This window comes from Aspergillus luchuensis, chromosome 2 (genome assembly GCF_016861625.1).
Source record: "Aspergillus luchuensis IFO 4308 DNA, chromosome 2, nearly complete sequence".
NCBI classification, from domain to species: domain Eukaryota; kingdom Fungi; phylum Ascomycota; class Eurotiomycetes; order Eurotiales; family Aspergillaceae; genus Aspergillus; species Aspergillus luchuensis.
Genome location: NC_054850.1, coordinates 515,326 through 537,168, shown reverse-complemented (window position 1 = coordinate 537,168; position 21,843 = coordinate 515,326). Strand labels below are relative to the sequence as shown.

Sequence of the window (21,843 nt, the reverse complement as noted above, 5' to 3'; positions counted from 1 at the left end):
GAAAAGACGTCTAATGGATCACTCTCGTGACTCTTCACCGGCTCAAGCAAGCCATCTTACTGACAAGCTCCTCGACGAGCTGACCCTTTTCGCAAGAAGCAGACTCGATGAGATTGTGAGATCCCGTTCTTCAGACCATCAGGCTTGGAAGGATAACCAAGGCGAGCTTATTGCGGCGAAGGAGCTCCTTCACCGGCTCGACGAATCTCCCCTATAGCCTTTCTGTCACGTAAATTGAGTGTCTCGTGGCGCTCTGCAATTGCAATAATATTCCGTTAGCTGTCGAGCCCACAATAGTTAAGCATTGCTCTCGAGCAAATAGATAAGTAAACGTTTCTCTCATATATATCTCTTACAAACATCGCGAATAGCTTGACATCAGGTCTAAAATGGCCTACATGTCTTCCTATCTCTCTTAACACTACTGCCTGGTTGTTATTCATTATTTGCATTTTTTTCTTGCTAATTCAGTTTGTGTCTAGAGAGCGGATACTTCTAGAATCTGTGGCATGACAGCGATGAAATTGCTTTGGATTCAGACCGGTGGAGCTTGTCTTAGGCCATCGGGCGCGTAAAACGGGTTGATCTTGTACTTTGTGTGAATGTTGCCCTTCGTAATTATGGGTCTATACTTCGTAGTGACTAGTAGTACTGTGTAGTAGGGCCGATCGAATCGCGCCGTCACACCTCGCAGGTACGGTAATCAGTTGTTACCAGGCATTCAAGTTGACTAGGCGTCTTTGCGAACCTCCCATTCGACACTGACGTACTTGACGACGCATGCAATTCTGATTTCCCCTGCTTATCTATCACTGTACCTGAAGACCGGCTATTTACTTCTTGGAGGTGTATATAAATAAGCTACATACACACACCTGACCTTAAAAGATACAAATAGTGCACTGAAGTTACTGATAGACACATACACACACACACACACACAAAGACACAGGGTGGGGATCTGTTGCAAGTAGCCTGGCATTCTGGTGGGTAGCACTCACTCTGTTAGTCCTACGTACCAGTATCATTAGTGGAGACCGAGTACGGACTGTACAATACCTCAACTCGACATGGAAATGATTGGGCATTTGGGCAGCGGACTGGCTAACACCTGAAGGGAGAGAGGGCTGCCAGCTCAGTGCCTAATAATACCTTAATAATAGCCGTGACGCCATCTTAAAATCAAAACTTGCCCTCGATTTATGTCTGGCTTGCCCGAAGATCCACTACCGAAATTCCAGTAGGCCCAAACAGTTGATCTAATCGGGCCGTCAACTCTGCATTCTTCGTTCGTTATATTTTCCCCGTGACAAGGTGTTTCGTCCCATCCCCGCTTCGTGCTTCCCTGCTGTTCATTCCGGACTCGTTGCGCTATATGCGAGACGCTCCCTTCCTCTTTCATTCCTATTTGCTTTGTTGCCTGGCCTCAGACTCGAAGTCCTGCTGTGCTCCGCAGCTGATGGGCACCCGATCCCACTAAATTTCAACCTTAAATTCCACGTCCAATTGCACACCCGGGAAATCTCATTTGGATGGTACTCGCCACTATCAGACATAAACAATGAATACTACCTTTATACCCCTCGGCCATTAAGGGTTAGGACGTCTCATACAACTCAGGCTAGTCTGCAATTACCCAACTCGTGAAATACATATAACAGTCAATTTATCTCGAGCCTGATTGCCGCCGTTCAATCAACACCAGCGCATTTCGGATACCTTGAAGTATCCCACTCGTTTCGCTGATTTGAACTCATTGCGTGACCCTGTACAAAACTTGAATTCCAGAAGTGAGGGTGATGAAACGGAATCAAGGACTACTTGGCATCCATCATGACGTGTGTCTCATCCCACAATGAAACCTGATAGTCACGCCAACTAACTTACCTGCAGGCTCAATATTACCATTGGTCCTAGCGCACACGGTTCAGACCGTTCCTCCATAACTGATGAGGAGGACTCCTCTGGAGTACAGGTATCTCCAATTTCCGACTCTGAAAGCCACGGCTACAATGACCCTTATGAAGAATGGGCGCATCTCACGTATCCCGACGAATTAAAGCCGTCCGATTCAGCATCTCGGCCCCGGACATCACGTCATCCTCGCCCTCACAGTACGATACGTGGCCCGACCTCGACCACAAGCCGCCGACACTCAGCAAGACGACATATGGTTCAGGAACGGGACGCGTACACCCGTCGTTCTCGCCGACATCCTTCGCCAGATTCGCCTGAAAGCGCTGACTCGGCGGATGAGTACGGAGGGCCTTATGGTCACACAGCACAAGAAAGACGATACTGGTCAACCGTACCTCAAGTTCCGGGCTACGCCCGCAGTTCGTCACCTGGGCAGTCATACGTTTATCCTACCGGGCCTGGTATGCCCCACGGGCAGTTCATGCACCCACCTGGTTTCCCCTCTCCATCAGACCAACTTGTCAGACTAGGCCATAATGGTCAAGCCCCCCAGCAGACGGCGTACCCTCACCCTGTTTACGGGTATGGCGCTCAGTTACAGCAACCTCATGGCCCTCCTATACCCCCATTCTTCGTTCACGAGCATCACCCCGGTCATCATGCACACCAACTTCCGACAGCATCCCATGGCCGAGGAGAGGGTAACAACCCACCTCAGCGCGCAATGTCTCATATGTCGACTCATGGTCCCCCTCCATATGGTGGGCCACCTTTGAGCCCTCACGAACTGGTCCCTTATGGCTCAGGGGGTTATTACCCTTATCGGGAACCATATTCAATGGTTCCTGGGATGATCCCTCCATACTTCAACCCCTATCCACGCGTGCCTTCTCCAAGTCAAGTCGAGTCGCCCGAGTCGCCCGCCCCCGCCCCTGTTGATACAGTGAAGGATGAGGCTATCGCAAGGTTGGAGAAGTTGATAATGGAAGAAAGGACCGAACGTGAGGCCCGTGAAGCCCGGGAAGCTGCTCGACAAGCCGCAATCGAACAAGAGGCCGCAGAACAAGCCGCCAGAGAGGAACGAGCTGCATATGAAAAGAAGATCACAGAGGAGGCTGCAGCGCGAGCTAGAGCAGAGGCCGAGCAAAAAGCTGCTGAAGAAGCCGCAAAAGCAAAGCAAGAGGCGGAAGAAGCGGCGGCAGCGGCGGCGGCAGAAGCAGCGGCAGCAGCAACAGAGGCTGCGAACGCAGCAGCGGCAGAGGCAGTCGCCGCAGCGACAGCAGCCGCAGCCGCAGCCGCAAGCCCACCTCCTCCAGAGAAGAAAAAGCCTATAAAGTTCAAGGATGCTATAGGAAGAAAATTCAGTTTTCCTTTCGACTTATGCTGCACTTGGCAGGTAATGCACATCCCGCCCCATGCACTATATGTCTTGAAAGATTGTATATCTGACTACAGTATCCATTAAGGGAATGGAAGAACTTATACGTCAAGCTTTTCTTCATATCGAGATAATCGGACCTCACGTTGCCGAGGGTCACTATGACTTGATAGGACCCAATGGTGATATAATTCTTCCCCAGGTCTGGGAGACGGTCATTGAGCCCGACTGGACTATAACGATGCACATGTGGCCTATACCCGAGAAGCCAAAGACCCCCGAACCTGCCCCGCCACCTGAACCTGTTCCTCAAGAGCCGCCGCCTCCCGAGGTTCCAGAAGCGCCCTCTGAGGAAGCTGTCATTGTACTTGAAGAGCCCAAAAAGAAGCCGGAGCCGGCAGGTACGAAACCCAACCAACCCCCCTTCATATTTTCTGTTATAATGAACCAATCTTTGATTATCGTCATACACATGCTTCTTCTGATCTCATACGTCCCACTAATCAATTTATAGGTTCCAAAAAATCACGCACCAAGGCCTCTGACCCTGGCCCACTTGCATTATGGATGGTTGGTGGTAATCGTTTGCGCCTAAACAAGGCTTTAAAAACGGGAAAAAAGCCTAAAGCAGTCTATCACGGAATCTCTTGCCGTGTCATGTGAAGTTTCTCGAGTTTACGGTCTGTACTCACATATCACAAATCCGTCTATCTATATGTGTATACGATCGGACTGGACTATTTTTGAGGAAGCAGCTCCATCCCGATTCGGGAGATATTAACACGAGGTACGTGTCATTCATTACACCATAGCTCATCACCAAGTTCAGGAATACTAACCGGATCATTGTCTCATACAGTAGTACTTTGTGTGACATGTGTTGTGAATCTCGAGCTTTCTTCACTCTTGTCTGCTTTAGTCGGGGCATGGCTTTTCCTCTCGATTATTCGGGATTGGTTTCTCATGCCCCTGGGGTTGGCTGATGATACCTCTTCACTTCATTTTCTTCATGCCTCCTTCCATCCCCCAATCTTTCTCTTTCCTTGTCTACTTCGGCAGTAACCTGCTATCCATGTCATTGTTTTAGAACTCTACCATCAGATGTTTCTTATATCGAATACGAACATGTACATATACCCATAGAGTATTGCTTGTGACCGAGTGTTATATAACATGTCTATTTATTTACCAGACCTTTCAATCTTCAAGCCACCTTACAGGTGTCTAGATGCAATACAAACCAAGTCAATGAAGGGCGCCGAGTAATCTGATATCTAACTATCACAGCCCTACAAATGAAGTCACAGGACGTGTCACTCGGGTGTAAGCGGCCTCCAATTTAGGTCATCGCTAATGGCCTCCCCAAGAAGGTCTTTCGTATTCGTATTTGGTCCTCTTTCCGGAGATTCAATGCTTACACTGGGAGAATCCAGGTCTCTCCGCTTTTGCTCGAAAACATATTGGTCATCTTTGAGCCACTTTTCCGTTGAAGAGTCCCTCTTCCGCAGGGAAGACTTGGAATCAGGCCGTGGTGGCAACCGAGGATTTTCCGCATTGGTGTTGCTGTTGCTTTCGGCAAGTAGAGGGGTAGGACACCAATTAGCAGGTCCGTCACATAAGAAGGGGTTCGAGTCCCGATGGATATTTAACACATAATCCTTGGCCGGGGGGGCTAACTGCGACTTCACAGGGATGCCTTAAGCATATAGATCAGTATATTTATTCGAAGAACAGTCAAGGATTGATGAGTACGTGATATTGGTTCTGTAACCTAACATACCATGGTTTAACCACCATTTATATTGCTCAGAGCTAGCAGGTGGAAGTTCCGAAGCAATGTGCTCAAAAGCTATCAACTCACCATCCACTTTTTGTACCTGAGTCGTCATGTCACCGAGCCTGAGATTGTTTTGTCGTTCTTTGTATAGGGATTGCTGGATCTTGCTCTTTCGGGCCTCATCGACAACATTGATTATGCATGTGAACACAGCCCAGACTGGGCGATGATCCGAAATTCGGAGATCTGCAGAGCCATAATTTATTTGTCGGAGATTGGTTCCTCTCCAAAGAATCCGGTCACACCATGCGGGAATACGCGCCTTTTCCCTATAAGCGGTTAGCTACCTTCGAATATATCGTCAACGGGGCCCTTACGAGTTATCATAGTCATTTCTACCGATGTTATATTTGTAAGTCGGCGGGAAGCTAATAGGCCCTTCCGTGTAGAATTGGAAAGCCCTACCCGCCACCATCTGTAAGTTCAACTGCGCTTTGTTAATGAAGGTCCACGAGCCTTGCAAGAGAAGCACAAACCTGATCATTATCGTATAGCGTCTGAAAATCTCCTTGCTGCACAAGCTCCCTCGCTTTCTGATTACTCAGACCAATGCGATAATTGAAGTCCCCTAGCCATATGACAGCATCATGGTCCTCGATTGATCTGTTCCTTAAAAACCTCAGACCGCGAAGAATAGTCTCATAGTCTCTATTCCTCTCGTCGTAGTTCGCAAAGCCAGCAGCAAGATGGGCGGTAACGAAGCAAAGTCGAGTGTTAGAATATTCAAAGCGGATGGCACAGCCTCCTTTATTACCAGCCATTCCCGAAAGGCCCGTCTATGCGGGTCAGCTGAATTGTCTCACAGAGTACTGATGGTTCATACCTTTTTAACGTTTCCCTCAACATTTTTTATATCGCTTAAAGCATCTTCTCTCGCATATATCATTAAAGCAGAGCCCACAAGTTGGCCACTTCGCAAGAGGACATACTTGGGAGTGCCCATGGCATCTGCACGTTTGTTGAGGCAGGTGTGTACTGCAATCTCCCACGCCTTACGGGTGGTAGGGTCTGTGGACATTATCTGCTGTGGACTTAACGTGACGATTTCTTGAAAACCGACGGCGTAAATCAGGGGGTCCTCGCCCTGAGAATCGTGCTTTGGGAATAACCATGCCCTCAAATCACCATCGGGTCCTTCATGGCGCCCATTGACATTAAATGTTCCCGTCCAAACCGTGACAGATTTAGAATAAGAAAATTCCTCAGAGCGTTGACTTAGTTCCTCTAACACGAGATCATTGATCGGGTCGTAAAGATGTACTGGAACTTGGTCTGTCAACCGTCCCAATAGAAGATCAATTGTGTTTTGACGGGCCTTGTCCGCGAAGTTGTTGACATAAATCCGGGTAGCTGTTTTGCGCGCATCGGCGAGTGCCCCAGCAATGGACATTTTCCCGTGTCTTGTGAATGAGCTTTTCAGAGCACCAGTTCCAGCGTACATTTTTGATAGGGCATCTCCATTATCTGCCCAGAGAGTCGAGTGGCGCAGTTGCAAATCGGGGCTAATCGTTCCTCCTTGTTGACTGAAGAATATTTCAAGCGCCATTGAACTGATGATTGTTTGTACTAGGTTAGTTCTGTCGAGACAATCCAGGCAATTTGTTCTGAAAACCCCCTCTTGTTGCAGGATTACGGGAGCATTTCTTGACGCATGGTGCTTGTCATATAGAGCTACCGGTCCAATTTCGCCGGATTGAAAATATGCGAATCCTTGTAAAGAGTCGAAGATTTCCTGCCTTATCTGAGCGCTAGCTCCATATCCCAATGGCCCTCGCGCTTCCGCATGGAAATCGAACTCTGTTACCTGCAGCAGAGTGTGATCCGATGAATGCTTATTGAGTGGGCTATTCTGTAAGTGGTTCCGGAACCTAGTCGTGAGACTATATTCACCGGGCTTCAATTCACTGAGAAGGTTAACCACATGAATTGCTCCATAATCTAGTTCAAGAGATCTGAAATGTTTATCGAAGGCATGCTTCGTTGCCTCAACAGATCTGGTTATCTCGATCTTTTGCTGACCAGGAAGGAATCCTGTGGCCTGCTCCCAGAATATAGGCACTGAGCCACGAACCTGAACATAGGAAAAAACAATGTCAGGTGGAATCCAGAGTATGGTCTCTGTTTCCACGAAATTGGCGACGTGACCATCGTCATCGATGCCTCGAGCATTGAATCTCGTACCAGCACGCCGAGACGACTGGCGCGATATTATTGTTAATGAAGACGGAAGGTGCGTTTTGCGGGTACCAGGCAAGAGTTGAGTAGAGGCAGGAACAGTCAATGTCCCACAGTATCCCCGTATGACGCACGTCAGAATTTGAGAGGAGTCGAGATGCTGCTTTTCAACCGAAGAAAGCTGATTTCTAAAAAGGAGAAGTGGGTGTATCATGTACGAATTCCACAGCATGTCTCGATCAAGAGACTCTATGTCAAAAATTCCCGTTTCGTCTGAGCTAGAGTTCATCAGTTACGGTGCCGTTTGGCAGAAAGGGGTTGGTTAACTCACCGGTCCTGCAATCGATCAGTAAGATTGAACTCACAGCTGTAGTAGAAGCTGCCGTCACTTAAAAGCTTCTTTAGAGCTAGGAAGGGAAAGTCTGGATTCGTCTCTTTGCTCTCAAAGTTAAAGTCATGGTCGAGGTCCTGACCAGCGATGGAGGACTCCAATTCGTAGTCAACTCTGTCATCGTATTTCGAATGATTCAGGCAGACTTCTCTTTAAGGTCAATTTCTGCACGACAGTGACCAACAGGGTCCGTTGGGGGCTTACAGAAATCCACACTGTGTATTCTCAGGACAGTCTCTCCAGGCCTGATGGATGCGGCCTTGGAGGAGCCAGTGACCACGCACAGAAAGACCTCATTATCTAGTGTAACCAATCCGAGAGTCCCATGTCCATCACCAATGACCCTATAGCCTTTCAGGTCCACAGATGATAGGGGAGCAAATTCAACCAAGCAGCGCGGCGGAGTCTTGAGATGAGACGCAGTGTTGACATCCGCTCCTGCCAAGCTATGGCGAAAGATAAGTACGTATTCAGATGTGGCTAATGCAATAGTACGATATGGATAATTTTGAGTATAAATGCGTAGCCCGGACATTGTTAACTTATGACCGGATCCTCCTCGGTCCTCATGATGGAGCGCTCAACTTAAGTCCAGATTGCAGCACACGCTTCGGTTGGCACTCAAAGCTTGGCACTCTTGCTACCAGCATTGCGGCGCGGTCTTAAGTTTGCATGAGCGAGGGCTAGCAAGAAGTGTTGTGAGAAGTACAGCAATAATGCAAATTTTGCATTGAGACTACATTGGTATTTTACGACCGAATCTTGCCTACTTTGCAGGTAACGCAGAATCTATACTGATACGGATGCAATAGCCAACAGGTGTCTGCCATGAAAGCTGACGAGAACGGAATTCAGTGGCTACAGGAGACCATATGCTGTTCTACATATCATGAGTCTCAGTGAATTAATATGAACAGCAACTTCGACGGTCTTTCTTCTAAACAACTGAGAAGACAGAGATACCTAGTGACACCTAGTGACACTTGCGCTTCGGAATCTTTTCGAGAGATTGCGGATGTGAATTCGGAGGAACCCCGCAGTATCCATTTGCCCCGGGTCGAGACCATCTACAGTCACCGAATAAAGTAAGCGGTCACGGTAGGCCGCCGGAGGAAATTTTTCAAGGTTTCTTCTCGATCATTATCAATGTCATGACTTCTCTGTTTTACTCCCCTTAATTACCATCCTTGCTTTCAATCTTACGAATCCGCACAATTTTGCATAATCTTTGGCGATAGAAAAGGAGAATAAAAGTCCGTGAAAAGGGGCTAGAGAATCCTAGGAATCCAATTTACCTACTAAAAGGTGAAATAGGGCAGTGGAAACCGAAGTGCACTTTCACTCCTTTGTTGAATTCTTGAAATCGCTGCCTTACTCTATCGCAGCAAATGGGACTTGCAGCACCTCGCAAGTATGTTTTCACGGATTATTTCTATGTCCTCCACTATCTACCTTTGCGGTGTTCTGACCAGGCAGTGACCTAGGAAAATCAAAATCTCCCATGACCCCAATAATACCAATTGGGCACGGTCAACAAGCGGTTTCGGACACAAGATCTTGAGCTCTCAAGGATGGACGCCCGGGAGCTTCTTGGGGGCGCGCAATGCCGCACATGCTGAAATGTTTACTCAAGCGAGTGCATCTCACATCAAGGTTGTCCTGAAGGATGATACACTGGGCCTAGGGGCGCGGCCTAAACGTGATCCTTTAAATGAGCCCACTGGACTTGATGCATTCAAGGGACTTCTTGGCCGGCTAAACGGCAAGTCAGACGCGGATTTGCAGGTCGAGCAGCAGAAGCGCGACAACGTAAAACTGGCTCGATATGCTGCCACGAAATGGCAAGCAGTCACATTCATAAGTGGCGGTTTGCTAGCTCAGGAAAAAATGACCCCCATTGTTACTAAGGAGCCGCAAGGAACCAAAAAAGACAAGCAAGAGGACGGACTTTCTGCTACGTTACCTGCGCCGGATAAAGATCAAGTGAGCTCTGATGGCGTGGAGGGTTCAGGTTCAGGCAATGTTGAAGACCAAAGCGATCACCAAAGCATCAAGAAGAAAAAATCGAAATCCAAGAGCCATCGGGAGAAGAAGGACAGAAAAAGGAAACACACTGACGGGCCTGAGTCCACCGACTCCGGAGATACGAGCAAGAAGTCAGCAGAGGAAAAGAGTAAAGCCCCAAGAGATGATGAAGAAAGCTCTTCAACAGCTTCTAAAGGTCCGTCGAGGGAGCGCCGTCCGATGGGGAGACACGTTTTTAGAGGCCGAAATATTGCGCAGAAGAAAGCGGCTCTCATGGACGAGAAGTCTCTCAACGAGGTGAGAACCGAACATTTTATTGTTGTATTTTCAGATCGCAGAAGCTAATGTGTTATAGATATTCATGGTCAAATCATAGCGCCGCATATATCTCTTTCATGACATACCCTAGACTTATAGACATAGATATACTCCTTACTGGTTTGTTTCGGCAATTTCCTACAATCGTCCATGACGACCCTTGACACGACACATACTTGCATGTAATACATATAGGTAGACGGGAGTCTTTGGTGATTCAGGCCAGGTGCTGTGCCGTCATAGATTATGAGGCGCAGGGTTCGCATCAAGCAAAATATGTTGCACCAGAGCCTAAATATTCTAGGCACAGGCCTTTTCTTTGTGGTGAGGGAGCGGGAATATGGCATGCGCATACCATGTACGGAGTATTATCAATCCGTCCCCTATCCGGACGTACTCACTTTTCATTGATAATCAATCTTATAAAAAATATATAGAATTGAACCTCTCTCTATGAGATGCTGTTAGGCTATCAAAACAGCTACAAAGACACAAATATACCACCAAAGCTAAGGTGACTATGAAGTACACAGTAGATAGCCAATTAAATTTGAACAGTACCTGGGTACTTATTGGTCCTACTAGTCGCTACTTAAGTATACACAGTAAGGGAAAATGACGTGGGGTGCCTGCCCACGGACCCACAGCCTAGAAACCAACCCCGTCCTGGCAGCAACCTAGTTGTTACGTAGTCTCTCACGGTCTCACACTTCGACGAAGCATCTGCATCTTCTAGCCGCTAGCTCCAAGGCTTTTGGGATATATTCGCTGTCTTGGGCGCTATCGAATTATTTGGCTCTCAATCATTACCTGGTACTCAGGTGATAAGCCCACAATTGAAGCCCAGTCAAAACAAGTTCGGATTCTTTTGACGTGTTCATCATCCAACCCCAGATAAATATTTCAGAAGCGGTGTCTCGGACTCGCTCTGGTCTATTTTCTACGCATCCGGTCAACCGGATGTCGCCCTCCGATACACCACCAGGCCTTGTTCCATCTGGCCAGGAAAATGCAGCGCTACAACCTACAGCTACTGAAGGGTCTCTCAAAGGGCTCTGGAAACGAGCCAGTTTGCCATACAAGGCAAGGTCGTCCGTAATGTCTGATGGTGCTGCTCCCCAAGCAGCCCAAGAAACCATGCAGGAGTCAAGGGGGCCAAGGTAGATATCCCATGCGAGATTTCCCCCTCGAGTCTCGGTCTCTAACAAGCGCTCTTCTAGTATCCGTTGGGCCCCACTCAATGTTGGACTCGAAAGGCGCTTACAGACTCTGGTGGTGTTATGCCATACTCTGACCATAGCGATCCTGTTAACAGCATTTTTCTTCGTGTGTGCAATCCCCTTGTTCTGGCCTATCATACTGCCTTACCTTATCTATATATCCCTTTTTTCAACGGCAGCCACGTCGGGTGATTTGAGCGGTAGGTGTGACTTCTTACGTTCACTCGGCGTGTGGTCAATATATGCATCGTATTTCCCGGCCCGCTTGCATCGGTCAGAACCTCTCCTCCCAACCCGGAAGTATATTTTTGGTTATCATCCGCATGGAATCATCTCTCATGGCGCTTTTGCAGCGTTTGCTACCGAGGCTCTTGGTTTTGCAAGACTCTTCCCTGGTATCACCAACACCTTGCTTACGCTTGATTCAAATTTCCGAATTCCCTTCTACAGGGAATATGCGCTAGGCATGGGGATTGCCAGTGTCTCGCGCGAGTCATGCGAGAACCTGCTATCAAAGGGCGGCATTGATGGGGAAGGAATGGGACGTGCTATAACTATCGTCATAGGTGGTGCTCGCGAGTCTCTTGATGCTCTTCCGCATACATTGCGCCTTGTACTCAAGAGGCGTAAAGGTTTTATCAAGCTGGCAATCCACACTGGCGCCGATCTTGTGCCTGTACTGGCCTTTGGTGAAAATGATCTCTATGAACAAGTGCGCTCTGAAAACCATCCTCTTATACACAAATTGCAGATGCTGGTCAAACACACTTTGGGATTCACTATCCCGTTATTCCATGCCCGTGGCGTGTTCAACTATGACGTCGGTTTGATGCCATATCGTCGGCCACTCAACATTGTTGTCGGTCGTCCAATCCATGTTGTACAGCAGCGCGATAGGGGGAAGATCGACGATGATTATATAAACCATCTCCATTCCTTGTACGTGCAGGAATTAGAAAGAATATGGGAAGAGTGGAAAGATAAATATGCAAAGGATAGGACATCGGAGATCGAAATCGTTGCTTGACGAACGCTAGCAACGAAATCTATCGGAGACAAAGGAGGGGGTTTGTTCTGTATCTTTATCTTTAATCTTTATACATATGCTTATACATACTTGTGTCTAGATATTTAGGTTATTAGGCACATAAGGTTTCAAGTGAGAACGGAGTTAGGCTCAAGGTCCGACTATATCTCTGACTATATCTATTATTATTATCATTATAGAAGGTATAAAAATGCGATTACTATTGATCATTGACGTATATCTACATAGAATAGTCAATTCTGAGTTAGCTCTGGGGCCAGTGCTGATATATATTTAGAAACCAGAGGGCTCCAAACGTGTACCCATCTAGACCTGTCTAGGTCCTATCAGGGTTTTAGTTGGAATGCACCAAATCTTAAAATCTCAGTACTAGGCTGTTGATTTCACTTACAAGCCGACCAGCAGTGTTTTGTTAGGAGAATGTAATTTTATATAGTATTCATCTAAATACCGCATGATTGCATGCTGGATACACCCTACTACTCCTCCTGCCGCAGAGAAGTCCGTTGGCAGGAAAGGTATGCTTTGACCACAAAAGTCAACTAGCTGTATCAACACCTGTTCAACTAAAGGCCCAGGTACATTCCAACAGTTAGACCTAATCCACCTAGAACCAGATTCAAGAAACAAAGATCCCAAGTCACCATCCCCATTCCACGATATAATGACCACTATTGGTTGCTATGACACGGTCCCAAGCAACACTTCCCTAGGAATATATGTCCAGGCGGAACCTCTTAGGGACCGGATTAGGATTCTCCACTACAGACCATTGGGAATAAAGGTTTGGAAAGGAATGGTTATGTCCTTCTACCCTCTCAACGTATTTTCATTATGTCATTACCAATCAACATGCCTACCACCAGGCAAGCGTAACAGGAATACTAAGACAGAGAAATGGATGAAAAGGAAGCACAAGACGAAGCCAGAAAAGAGCAAGGGAAACCGGGTATCTAGATCAGTCCACACAAAAAGGGTATTATAGAAAGAAACGTGGAATGACAACGAAGAGGGTGCGAGGTAAGGCAAGGCGGAAGAGGTGAGAACCAAGAGCCAGAGATTGTGTGCTGAATGGCGCGTGGCGGAAAGGCAGTCAAACCACAGACATACTGCCTGCCCTGAGCAGAATTATAATAGACATGAAGAGGAAAGAGTGTCCTGCGAAAAGACGGGCCGAATTGAGAACAGAGGACGTAATTCAAGATTGCTGGCCTCAGCCAGAGCTTGCCAAATCCGTAGTGCCCGTGCTCAACCCTGGCAAGCCGGTCATAGATTCAGATGCCCGCCTACTTTCTGCGGCAACGCGAACACTCCCACGAGAGCCCTTGATGAGGTGCCCACTCTCAAGGCGGTCCTGTAACATCTCGTCCAAAATGCGTGACACGTCGTCCATGCCACGCCTCTTTTCTTCCGTTTCTTCCTCTTTGAGTGGTGAACAGAGACCAACGGCCGAGTCATAAGCCGCTGAGTCATCGCCATCGGATTGATGTTCCTGACGCCCGGGTCTCTCTTTTGTGTCTGACACGAAGGAGTCGGCTGCTGAATGGGCAAGATCTCGGTGTCGAGCAGCAGAACGAAGGGCAGCAAGCATCCGGTCCTTATCGTCTAGTTGTAGACGAAGCTCATTGATCTCCATGTCTTTCTTCCGTAAAAGAGCTAGTACATCAGGGGCGTCAGAAGTAGTGCCCCCAGCCTTCACACCTATGGACATGCGGGAATGACTGGACCGTCGTGCTTGCAGAAGCCGCCGCTCTAGCGTAGAGATATAACGATTTTTGTCGTTAAGGTCGGCCTGAAGGGCTGCGATTTGTCTTTGGGCGCTTGCTTTTCCATCCGCGAATTCGCCAATAAAATCATCCTCATCTTCATTCCCAAGATGACCATTTGAGAACGGTTGATTACCAGGGTAATCACTGCTGTTAACAGAAAGAAAGGAGACTGGTCGGAGCGACGAGTGCCCATATGCGCCTAATGTAGACTGGCTGAGTGACGAACGCAAGGATCGAGACCCAGTTTCGGTAGCCGACATCCTTGAAAGGCGACCAAGAGCGGATATGCTTCCATAGGTATTTACACCAGTAGACTTTGAACATAGAATCAAACGATTCAAATGCTCGATCCTTTCCTTTAATGCCGTCCGAGCCAGTTGCATTTCAAGCATTTGCTCTTCGTGGCGTGCCTGTGCTTCTTTTTCGAGCTGCTGCTCTTCCAGCTTCAGCTCCTTCTCAGCTTGGGCCTTGGTCTGACTCTCTAACTGGTTACGGAGCGTCTGAATCTCCATACGGTACCGCTCCAGGAGAACTCTGCTTCCAGCATCACCTCCACCACTACCAAATGCTTCCTCCGCGCGTTTAGCATGGCTGACAATGCTGTTCTTGGCTCGAGCTGCGAACTTCAAGGTGTTGAGCGTTTCGCCGGAATGAGACTTAGCTGTCCCTCCTAGCTGAACCGTGCAAAGAATACTGACCAGTGAGTTCCCTGACAAAGCAGGCTGCAGTAATCTCGTGAGTTTGCTGTCCCGATATGGAAGGTGTTTCCCCTCTTTATCAGTTGGGTTCCCGGTCTTATCTCTTGCCTCCGACAGTTTAGAGATAATAGTTCCCAAAGTAAGCAAGCTTTTGTTAATATGGGCACCTTCCGTACGCCGTTCCTTGTCCTCAGCAGCGCGCTCTGAACCAGCAAGATCGATTAGACTCAGCGTCGACACTCGGACTCCACCTGGGACCAAGCCTGACCGTCTATCTTGAGAAGCTCCGGCAGGCACTCGTTCCCTGCTCTCGACAACAATTTGGACAACCGCGTGACTTCGAGAGCTGCGAGCGTTAAACTGCGTGCTACCAGTCCGCCTAGCATGGTCGCCCCTCGCGATCACACGGAGAAGCTGTGTCGGGCTTTGAACAATCTCTTCTTTCAGTGGCGTGGCATATACACCACGTTTGCTGTCTTCGCGGAGCTTGATTTCCTCCTGTTGAGGGGCAGCGGTTCCGCCAGATACCGAGGCTGACAGCAGATCGTGAATTTTCTCATTGTATATCTCCAGATAGCTGACACGCAACAAGAACTCTCGATGTGGTGTTTCCCTAATGAAGGAGAATATGTCTGTTATTGCCAACGGTATCACTCCCGGGGAGGTTGCAGTTCCTTGCATGGAGAACGTCTTGCCAGTACCAGTCATGCCGTAAGCGAAGACTGTACCATGATATCCTTCCATTACCCGCCTCACTAGACGTTTCGCTGCAGAGTCGTAAATCTTCGCGTTATGTTCATGAGGGGAGAACACGTTATCTAACGAGATAGAGAAGCGTAAGCCACGTATACCTTGCTGTGCCCAAAGAGAATACGAAGGATATCCTTACCAAACGAATAATCGCCGCCCTCCTTTCCGTTATAAGAGATGAGGCCGTGCCTCCCATCTACTGACCATTCAGGGGTCTTTGCGGTTTCGGCACCATTCACATCAGGGCGTACTCGGACGCTCACGATGACATTCCCCTTTGTCTCTTTCGGCCTAGAGTTTGATTTCGGTACGCCTTCATCGGCATCTTCAAACGTAGTTGCACTAGTTGAGTAAGATCCTTGCGCAGATGAGCTTCTGCTTTGTGAAGGGGAGCCTTCCGCATCTCGCGCTTCAGTAGTCGAAATGGATTTCGCATCCCCAGCGCCACTCAGCAACGATGCGGTTTTAGAACTCCGGTAACTACTGGTGGTTCCTGTACTTAGTCTCGAGCTTTTCCTGGCCTTAACACTCCCAGATGGATGGACGCCCTGTATTCCCGATAGTGAAGACGCAGTAGAAGGGCGGCTCCCTGATCTAGGTGGCTGAGGAAACGCTGCAATGCTGATGGTTCGTCGGAGCGATTTATCGGGGCTACTCGGAACCCGGCTACCGGCAACGGTCCGCGATGTGCTGGTATTGGTCATCGAATTAGACAGGAGGTTTCGTCCAAGACTTGATCTAGGGCTAGAAGGGGTGCGCGTCTTGAGGGACGTTTGGGATGGGGACGGTGCCCTTGACGTGTCAGATGCAACAGGTAGGCTTTTCCGTGATCTAGGAGCTGGGAATTGAGGACAGGGTCCAGCCGAAGAGTTAGAGGCCGTCCGCGACGACGGCGGTAAGGTCGACATTCTCAAGTGACTGTCTATTATATGAGGCTTATTATACCATGCGGTGTTGGCACATGGACTTATCAATCGGTGTTTCTTGCGGCGGCCATCCGTATGGGTCCGGTTAGAGTCCGAATTCGCGCCTATATTAGAAGATATGAACCTGTTAGACCTGGCAATAAGAGGCTATCAAAACATGCAACAACATCACCAGATGACTGGCTTTCAGATTGGAGCGCAACACTTTGTTACGCGTTTGTGCCTCTGTGGAAAGGAGCTTGTTTGATATGTGAAGAGACAGGGGGGCAGTACAACGATAACAGGTAAATTCGGCTGTCAAGGTCCGAGCTATCGAGACTCACCTTGATTTAGTATGAGGCAGTTCCGTCTGTCGAAGGCCGATTCTCAAGTCGGACGTTTCCGCAAATCGTCCAAAGACTAGTAGGATGTTGCGGGCTGAGATAAGGGGACTGTAACGTAAACAAGCGCCAACCTTTGCGCACGACACAGATGTGTCCGAAAGCCCTTGCTGGCTGGGTCTCTTGCAGCGTTGGGCACGTGTGTAGGTTATGGGCCGACGTCAATTATCCCGTTTCAGCCCTGGCAGGTTTGAACAGGCTTCTTTCTTATTACGACAACAGCGAACTGCAGACCAGCACTGCCAAGTGATGGATGGCGTTTGAGGAGAGGGCGCTGATCGGGAACGTTAATACTTGAGAAGAGGGCCTGTGTGCAAATCAGACATGGACCCAGAGAATGGCTAGACAAGTAATCAATCGCTTCAGATAGGCAGGATACCCCGTACGCCGCAATCCGCCTCGAACGCGAGGCGTTGGGTTGAAGGAGGCTCCAAGGGTTGGTCCTTTCAATCTTTAGTGCCGCACGGGACGGGTAAAAGGCCGGGAGTCAGGTTATGAGGGGCGTAGTAGTAAGTAGTAGTAGCAACTCACCCACTTCCTGGTTAGAGCAAAATAATTAATTTTTATTTATTCATTTACTACTTGTACTATACCGTCGTACAGTGTGATGATGCTGGTAGTAGTTGAAATCATTACCGGCACCAATGAGTTGACTGTTGCTTCCACCGGTACCGTATAGCATGTAACCCCAGTATACAACCCCTATGTGGTGCAGTTTAACCCCTCTCGGACGGTGGACCTTTCTGGAGCCTGAGATACCGGCCAAAAAAAAAAAAAAAAAAAAACTAAGCTAATCAGGGATCCAACAAAAATATGCGGGAACTTTGTATAGGATACCTCCTATACGGTACTACCTGGAAACTTACAGTAAATTATGGATCTATACCCAAGGTGCCTAGGCACTCGGACGGGGGATTTTAGTAGAAACTCAATTACCGGACGATGTTTTATCTAGTGCTAGGGCTTAAGTATCTTAAGATTAACTCGAAAATTTCCCTGGTAAACCATACTGTTGTATTCGACATCAATACCCATCCAGTACCAGTGTCACACCAAAAACAAACTAAAGTAGATGTGTTGCCCAAATGTGCAGTTTGGAACTCCATATGCGGCAGTTCCAAGTACTTTCTTTCAACACCACAAATTATGACATACTTAGCGCAATGAAACAATTACCTTCCCATTGAACTGTTTTCACTGATTATTCCGCAACACGGTCCCTGAATTCCCAAAGGGCAATATTATCGGATGAGGCACTGTTCTGTCATCTCGAAGTTAAGCAGTGACAATGCGAATAGAGGTACAATGTCTGTGCTGTGTACCTAGTTGGTAAAGGAGACCGAGCATCAGTTGCTGTCTCATTTTTAAAACCCCTCTCAAGTGGGAATACTGTAGGAGGGACCAGACGCTAACAGACGGAGGCCCTCTTTTAATGTTTAATTAAACCTCCGTAAGGGGCTTTGTGGTCTTTATCATTTGTAGCAGCCATCCACTGACCAAAGCGCATTTCACTTCATATTATTTATTAATACTCCCCCCATATTCCCTTCAAATACTTGTCTCGAAAGAATGAGGTGGCTAATTCCCTTGCCCGATCCAAAGGCGGCTGAATAATATTTACATGTGTCCTGCAGGATACAATAATTTCCATCAGATTCAGTGTGCAGTACAGAACACTTATGTTCCCACGATAGGGGGTGGGCTTTGTCGATCAATTTCTCCAAGAAGGTATCAATGTCGATCCCTGCTACTGAGCGATCCTGCTTGCGTTTCCGCACATACGATGCCAAGAAAACAGCATACACAAGCGTCAACCCTTCTAGCCGCAGAGCCCGTTGGACGAACACATGCACACAAGAATTCTGGGGAATTTCTCCTTGTCTGAGACCTATGTGGAATAATACGGCTGACCCCTTCGAGTCATGATGGTTCCGACTCCACAACTGTTAAGGTATTGACGATCACACGAATCCGCGAACCATTGAGCGGCTGGTGTTAATTCGACAACAACTTTCTGCTGAACTTGCAACTCTTGATTTGAGCCCGCATTGATTTGCGATAATCACTCAGTTACCTTTGTCGCTAATCTCACCCGCATATCTGGGCGCAATCCACACTGTCGATGAGCGGGTCTTATCTCAAGAGATGAAGTTCACCAATGATGGGCCGATTGCCATGTCCCTTCCTTGATGGCGTGGCACAGGTCGACACTGCGGGAGATCAGCCCTTCTTCTGCGTCGGATGAATTTCTATATGCCTGAGGATACCTGACATATATTGTTGCTCATCCTTGAACTCTGTATGACTCAGAATTCCCGATGAACTTATGTTAGATTTTCCCCGAACCTTCTGATCTTTGACCAATGGTATGGCACAGTATACTAAAGTACCAGGAAAATGCAAGTATGACCGTGTGCGACTGGGAAGAGAAGACGCACATGCGTTTATCAGTCCCTTGCCGCGCCAAAATCCAATTGTCGAGCGGCATTTTTGAAGGAAGTATCGTCAAGCTCCCCACCTCGCCTCGTTAAATCATCGCCCATCTTTTTGGTTCCGCCAACTTTTCTAGGAAGATCTTGTTTCTTAGTTGGCTTCGGTTCAGCAAGCCACCAGCCGTGTTGTAGGATTTGGCAGGCGGTGCCTCGTTTTCTGGGATCCAGGGTACACATCGACATGAGCAAATCTGCCCCAACAGGCCCAGCCGTGGGAAACTGCCGGAGAAAGAAATCTCGACCTTGTAAAGGCACAATATGATTCGGATCGGCAGGTATGTAATTTGGCAATCTAGTCACGCCTGGCCAGTTCTCCTCAGTTGGTGTCCCGAAGGCTTCGCAAATCTTGGAGATTTGATCCAAGTCTGAATTCCCTGCGACAAATGGAACCCGTAGAAGGAGTTCAGCAAAAACCATTCCCATGGACCAAACGTCGACAGCTCCAGAATACTGTCGCGCACCGAAAAGTAGCTCGGGAGGTCGATACCAGCGTGTGATCACCTGGTGTGTCATATTCAAGTATGGGTCGGCGAAGGACCTGGCCAAACCGAAATCTGCCAGCTTGACCTCGCCGTCAGCGGCGACTAGAAGATTGTTTGGTTTGATATCTCGGTGCAGAATGTAATTCTCATGACAGAACCAAACACCCCTGGCAAGCATGCCCATCCAGGCTTTAACATCGGCGGCACCGTAATGGATATTGCTATCCCTGATGAGCATCTCAAGATCACCGCGTGGCAGGTATTCGAGGACCAGATTGAGGTTTTGATCCTTGGACGAGAACACATCGTGGAGTGCAATTATATTTGGATGAGAAAGCTCTTGGAGATATTTTACCTCTCGGATAGCGTCCATAGAAAGCCCATCCTTGTATTCAGCATTGACCTTGATCTTCTTTATTGCAACAAATGACGATGGGTCGGTGCGGAGGTGTCCGAGAAACACTACGGCATAAGTTCCCTCACCCAACTTCTTATCTGTGAGTTGGCTATGATTAGTATCGTAATGCTGGCACCACTGAGATAGTAAGGAAAAGACTTATGAAAATGACAGAATATGTTTGACAAAGGAGTTAAGGCAAGTGATGGGGAGTCAGTACCTTTTATGTACTTGTGCCTCACATCGTCGTTAAGTTGCTCCGTGATTTCACGGTCAGGGTTCTTCATGCGCTGGGGCGACGATGAGCGCTTCGTCTTGTTAGGTGAGTTGGTGCCAGAGTCATTCTCGAACTTATTGCCTGCATTTGAGCTTGAAGCTGCAACTGATGAAGCGTGGGGGACCAAAGGCGAAACCGCCATCGTCTGCTTATATGCCCTCAAACCCAATGGATAGGGAGAGAATGATTAGTATCACCGACGCAGCAGCAGCAGCATGCCAGAGAGTGAAGACTGATGGGCAGTGAAAGTTAACAGCCAATAATGTTGGTCTGGTTGGCAAGATATGGCACAAGTTGCCTTGAGTATATATGAAGCTAGGATCAAAGTTCGGAGTTTTGTTGATCCCGGGACTTGCCCCGGAACTGCGCATCCCGCCGAACTTTTCTCCAGGATAGTCGGGACCGACAGCGAAGGCATCTAACTCTAACTACGCTACCGATTCCGGACGATTATCAGCGACGGGGAAGGGGCCCGATATTTTCTTATTTCAATTCCGTACCCTCCCAGATCTCGTGTTTTTCAAAGAATTGTCGACACTTTTCAATCCACATCTCCGAGACCGCATCGGTTGTCCTGAAGAAACCCCGACGACAAAATGGCGACGCGCAGCTCGCACCGCTTGCCCTTGCAAGTGATGAGATCCTTCACGATAAGCAAACAGTTCATACGAAGTTTTCATAAGAACACGGGCGCCCCTTCTCCGCCGTCACCCACTCCCTTTGTTCCTGATGTCGAGACCTTTCTTAAGTTGATCGGGCGTGGGATGCACAAACATGCGAGCAAGCTACCTTCCTGGGATAAGCTATTCACTTCCAGCTCCTCTGAACTTCGGGATCTAGGCATTGAGCCAGCACGCCAGCGACGTTACCTGCTTCGCAAGATGGACAAGTTCAGGCAGGGCATCTATGGGCCTGGTGGAGACCTGGAGAACGTGGTCGATGGCGTTGCGCAGCTTCGAGTTGTTGAAGTTCCGACATTGAACAAGGAGACATCGAACCCTTTGAATTCCTCGGCTACTTTATCTCCAGGGATGAAAAGAGTCATCGTCAACATTCCGCCGGATGCTTCTGAATACACCCATGATCCCACGAAACCCCTCAAGAAGTTTGCGCGCATGAAAATCACTGCCGGTTCTGCTATCAGCGGCCCGTATCTTCAACCGATCAAAGGAACAAATGGTAGTGCAGCCCTAATCAAAGTCGAGGAGGGCATGTGGGAGGACAAGCTCGGCCACAAGGTGGACGGTGGTGAAAGGAGACGTGCTGAAGTTCGGGCTAAGAAGCGAAGTGAAGAGAGGAAGAAGGGAAACTAAGGACCACGACACAGAACACACACATACTTGTCTTTCCCACCTCTGTTGTA

General features: G+C 48.3%; 7 protein-coding genes across 7 annotated transcripts; 4 read left to right on the top strand and 3 right to left on the bottom strand.

Moving 5' to 3' along the window:
- Positions 1 to 1,833: 1,833 nt before the first annotated feature.
- Positions 1,834 to 3,958, top strand: AKAW2_20191A (uncharacterized protein; the record flags this gene model as incomplete). The annotated part of the gene is made up of 4 exons (XM_041684876.1): positions 1,834 to 1,838; positions 1,894 to 3,313; positions 3,384 to 3,696; positions 3,810 to 3,958. 4 exons carry the CDS (start codon positions 1,834 to 1,836, stop codon positions 3,956 to 3,958), a joined length of 1,887 nt encoding a protein of 628 aa, XP_041539017.1.
- Positions 3,959 to 4,608: 650 nt separating this feature from the next.
- Positions 4,609 to 8,233, bottom strand: INP52 (SacI domain and endonuclease/exonuclease/phosphatase family protein; the record flags this gene model as incomplete). Its single annotated transcript, XM_041684875.1, has 7 exons — positions 4,609 to 4,991; positions 5,076 to 5,401; positions 5,450 to 5,559; positions 5,609 to 5,908; positions 5,956 to 7,585; positions 7,639 to 7,843; positions 7,903 to 8,233. The coding sequence occupies 7 exons, from the start codon at positions 8,231 to 8,233 to the stop codon at positions 4,609 to 4,611; spliced, it is 3,285 nt and encodes a 1,094-aa protein (XP_041539016.1).
- Positions 8,234 to 9,086: 853 nt separating this feature from the next.
- On the top strand, positions 9,087 to 10,099 carry pxr1 (telomerase inhibitor/ribosome biogenesis protein PXR1; the record flags this gene model as incomplete). Its single annotated transcript, XM_041684874.1, has 3 exons — positions 9,087 to 9,109; positions 9,183 to 10,020; positions 10,079 to 10,099. The coding sequence occupies 3 exons, from the start codon at positions 9,087 to 9,089 to the stop codon at positions 10,097 to 10,099; spliced, it is 882 nt and encodes a 293-aa protein (XP_041539015.1).
- Positions 10,100 to 11,001: 902 nt separating this feature from the next.
- Positions 11,002 to 12,288, top strand: DGA1 (diacylglycerol acyltransferase type 2A; the record flags this gene model as incomplete). The annotated part of the gene is made up of 2 exons (XM_041684873.1): positions 11,002 to 11,201; positions 11,262 to 12,288. 2 exons carry the CDS (start codon positions 11,002 to 11,004, stop codon positions 12,286 to 12,288), a joined length of 1,227 nt encoding a protein of 408 aa, XP_041539014.1.
- Positions 12,289 to 13,522: 1,234 nt separating this feature from the next.
- On the bottom strand, positions 13,523 to 16,434 carry AKAW2_20187S (putative kinesin family protein (KipA); the record flags this gene model as incomplete). Its single annotated transcript, XM_041684872.1, has 2 exons — positions 13,523 to 15,594; positions 15,666 to 16,434. The coding sequence occupies 2 exons, from the start codon at positions 16,432 to 16,434 to the stop codon at positions 13,523 to 13,525; spliced, it is 2,841 nt and encodes a 946-aa protein (XP_041539013.1).
- A 2,845-nt stretch (positions 16,435 to 19,279) lies between these two features.
- kin28 (TFIIH complex serine/threonine-protein kinase subunit KIN28) lies at positions 19,280 to 20,622 on the bottom strand (the record flags this gene model as incomplete). Its single annotated transcript, XM_041684871.1, has 2 exons — positions 19,280 to 20,301; positions 20,424 to 20,622. The coding sequence occupies 2 exons, from the start codon at positions 20,620 to 20,622 to the stop codon at positions 19,280 to 19,282; spliced, it is 1,221 nt and encodes a 406-aa protein (XP_041539012.1).
- Positions 20,623 to 21,076: 454 nt separating this feature from the next.
- Positions 21,077 to 21,793, top strand: AKAW2_20185A (mitochondrial 37S ribosomal protein mS41; the record flags this gene model as incomplete). The annotated part of the gene is made up of 1 exon (XM_041684870.1): positions 21,077 to 21,793. One exon carries the CDS (start codon positions 21,077 to 21,079, stop codon positions 21,791 to 21,793), a length of 717 nt encoding a protein of 238 aa, XP_041539011.1.
- Positions 21,794 to 21,843: the final 50 nt, after the last annotated feature.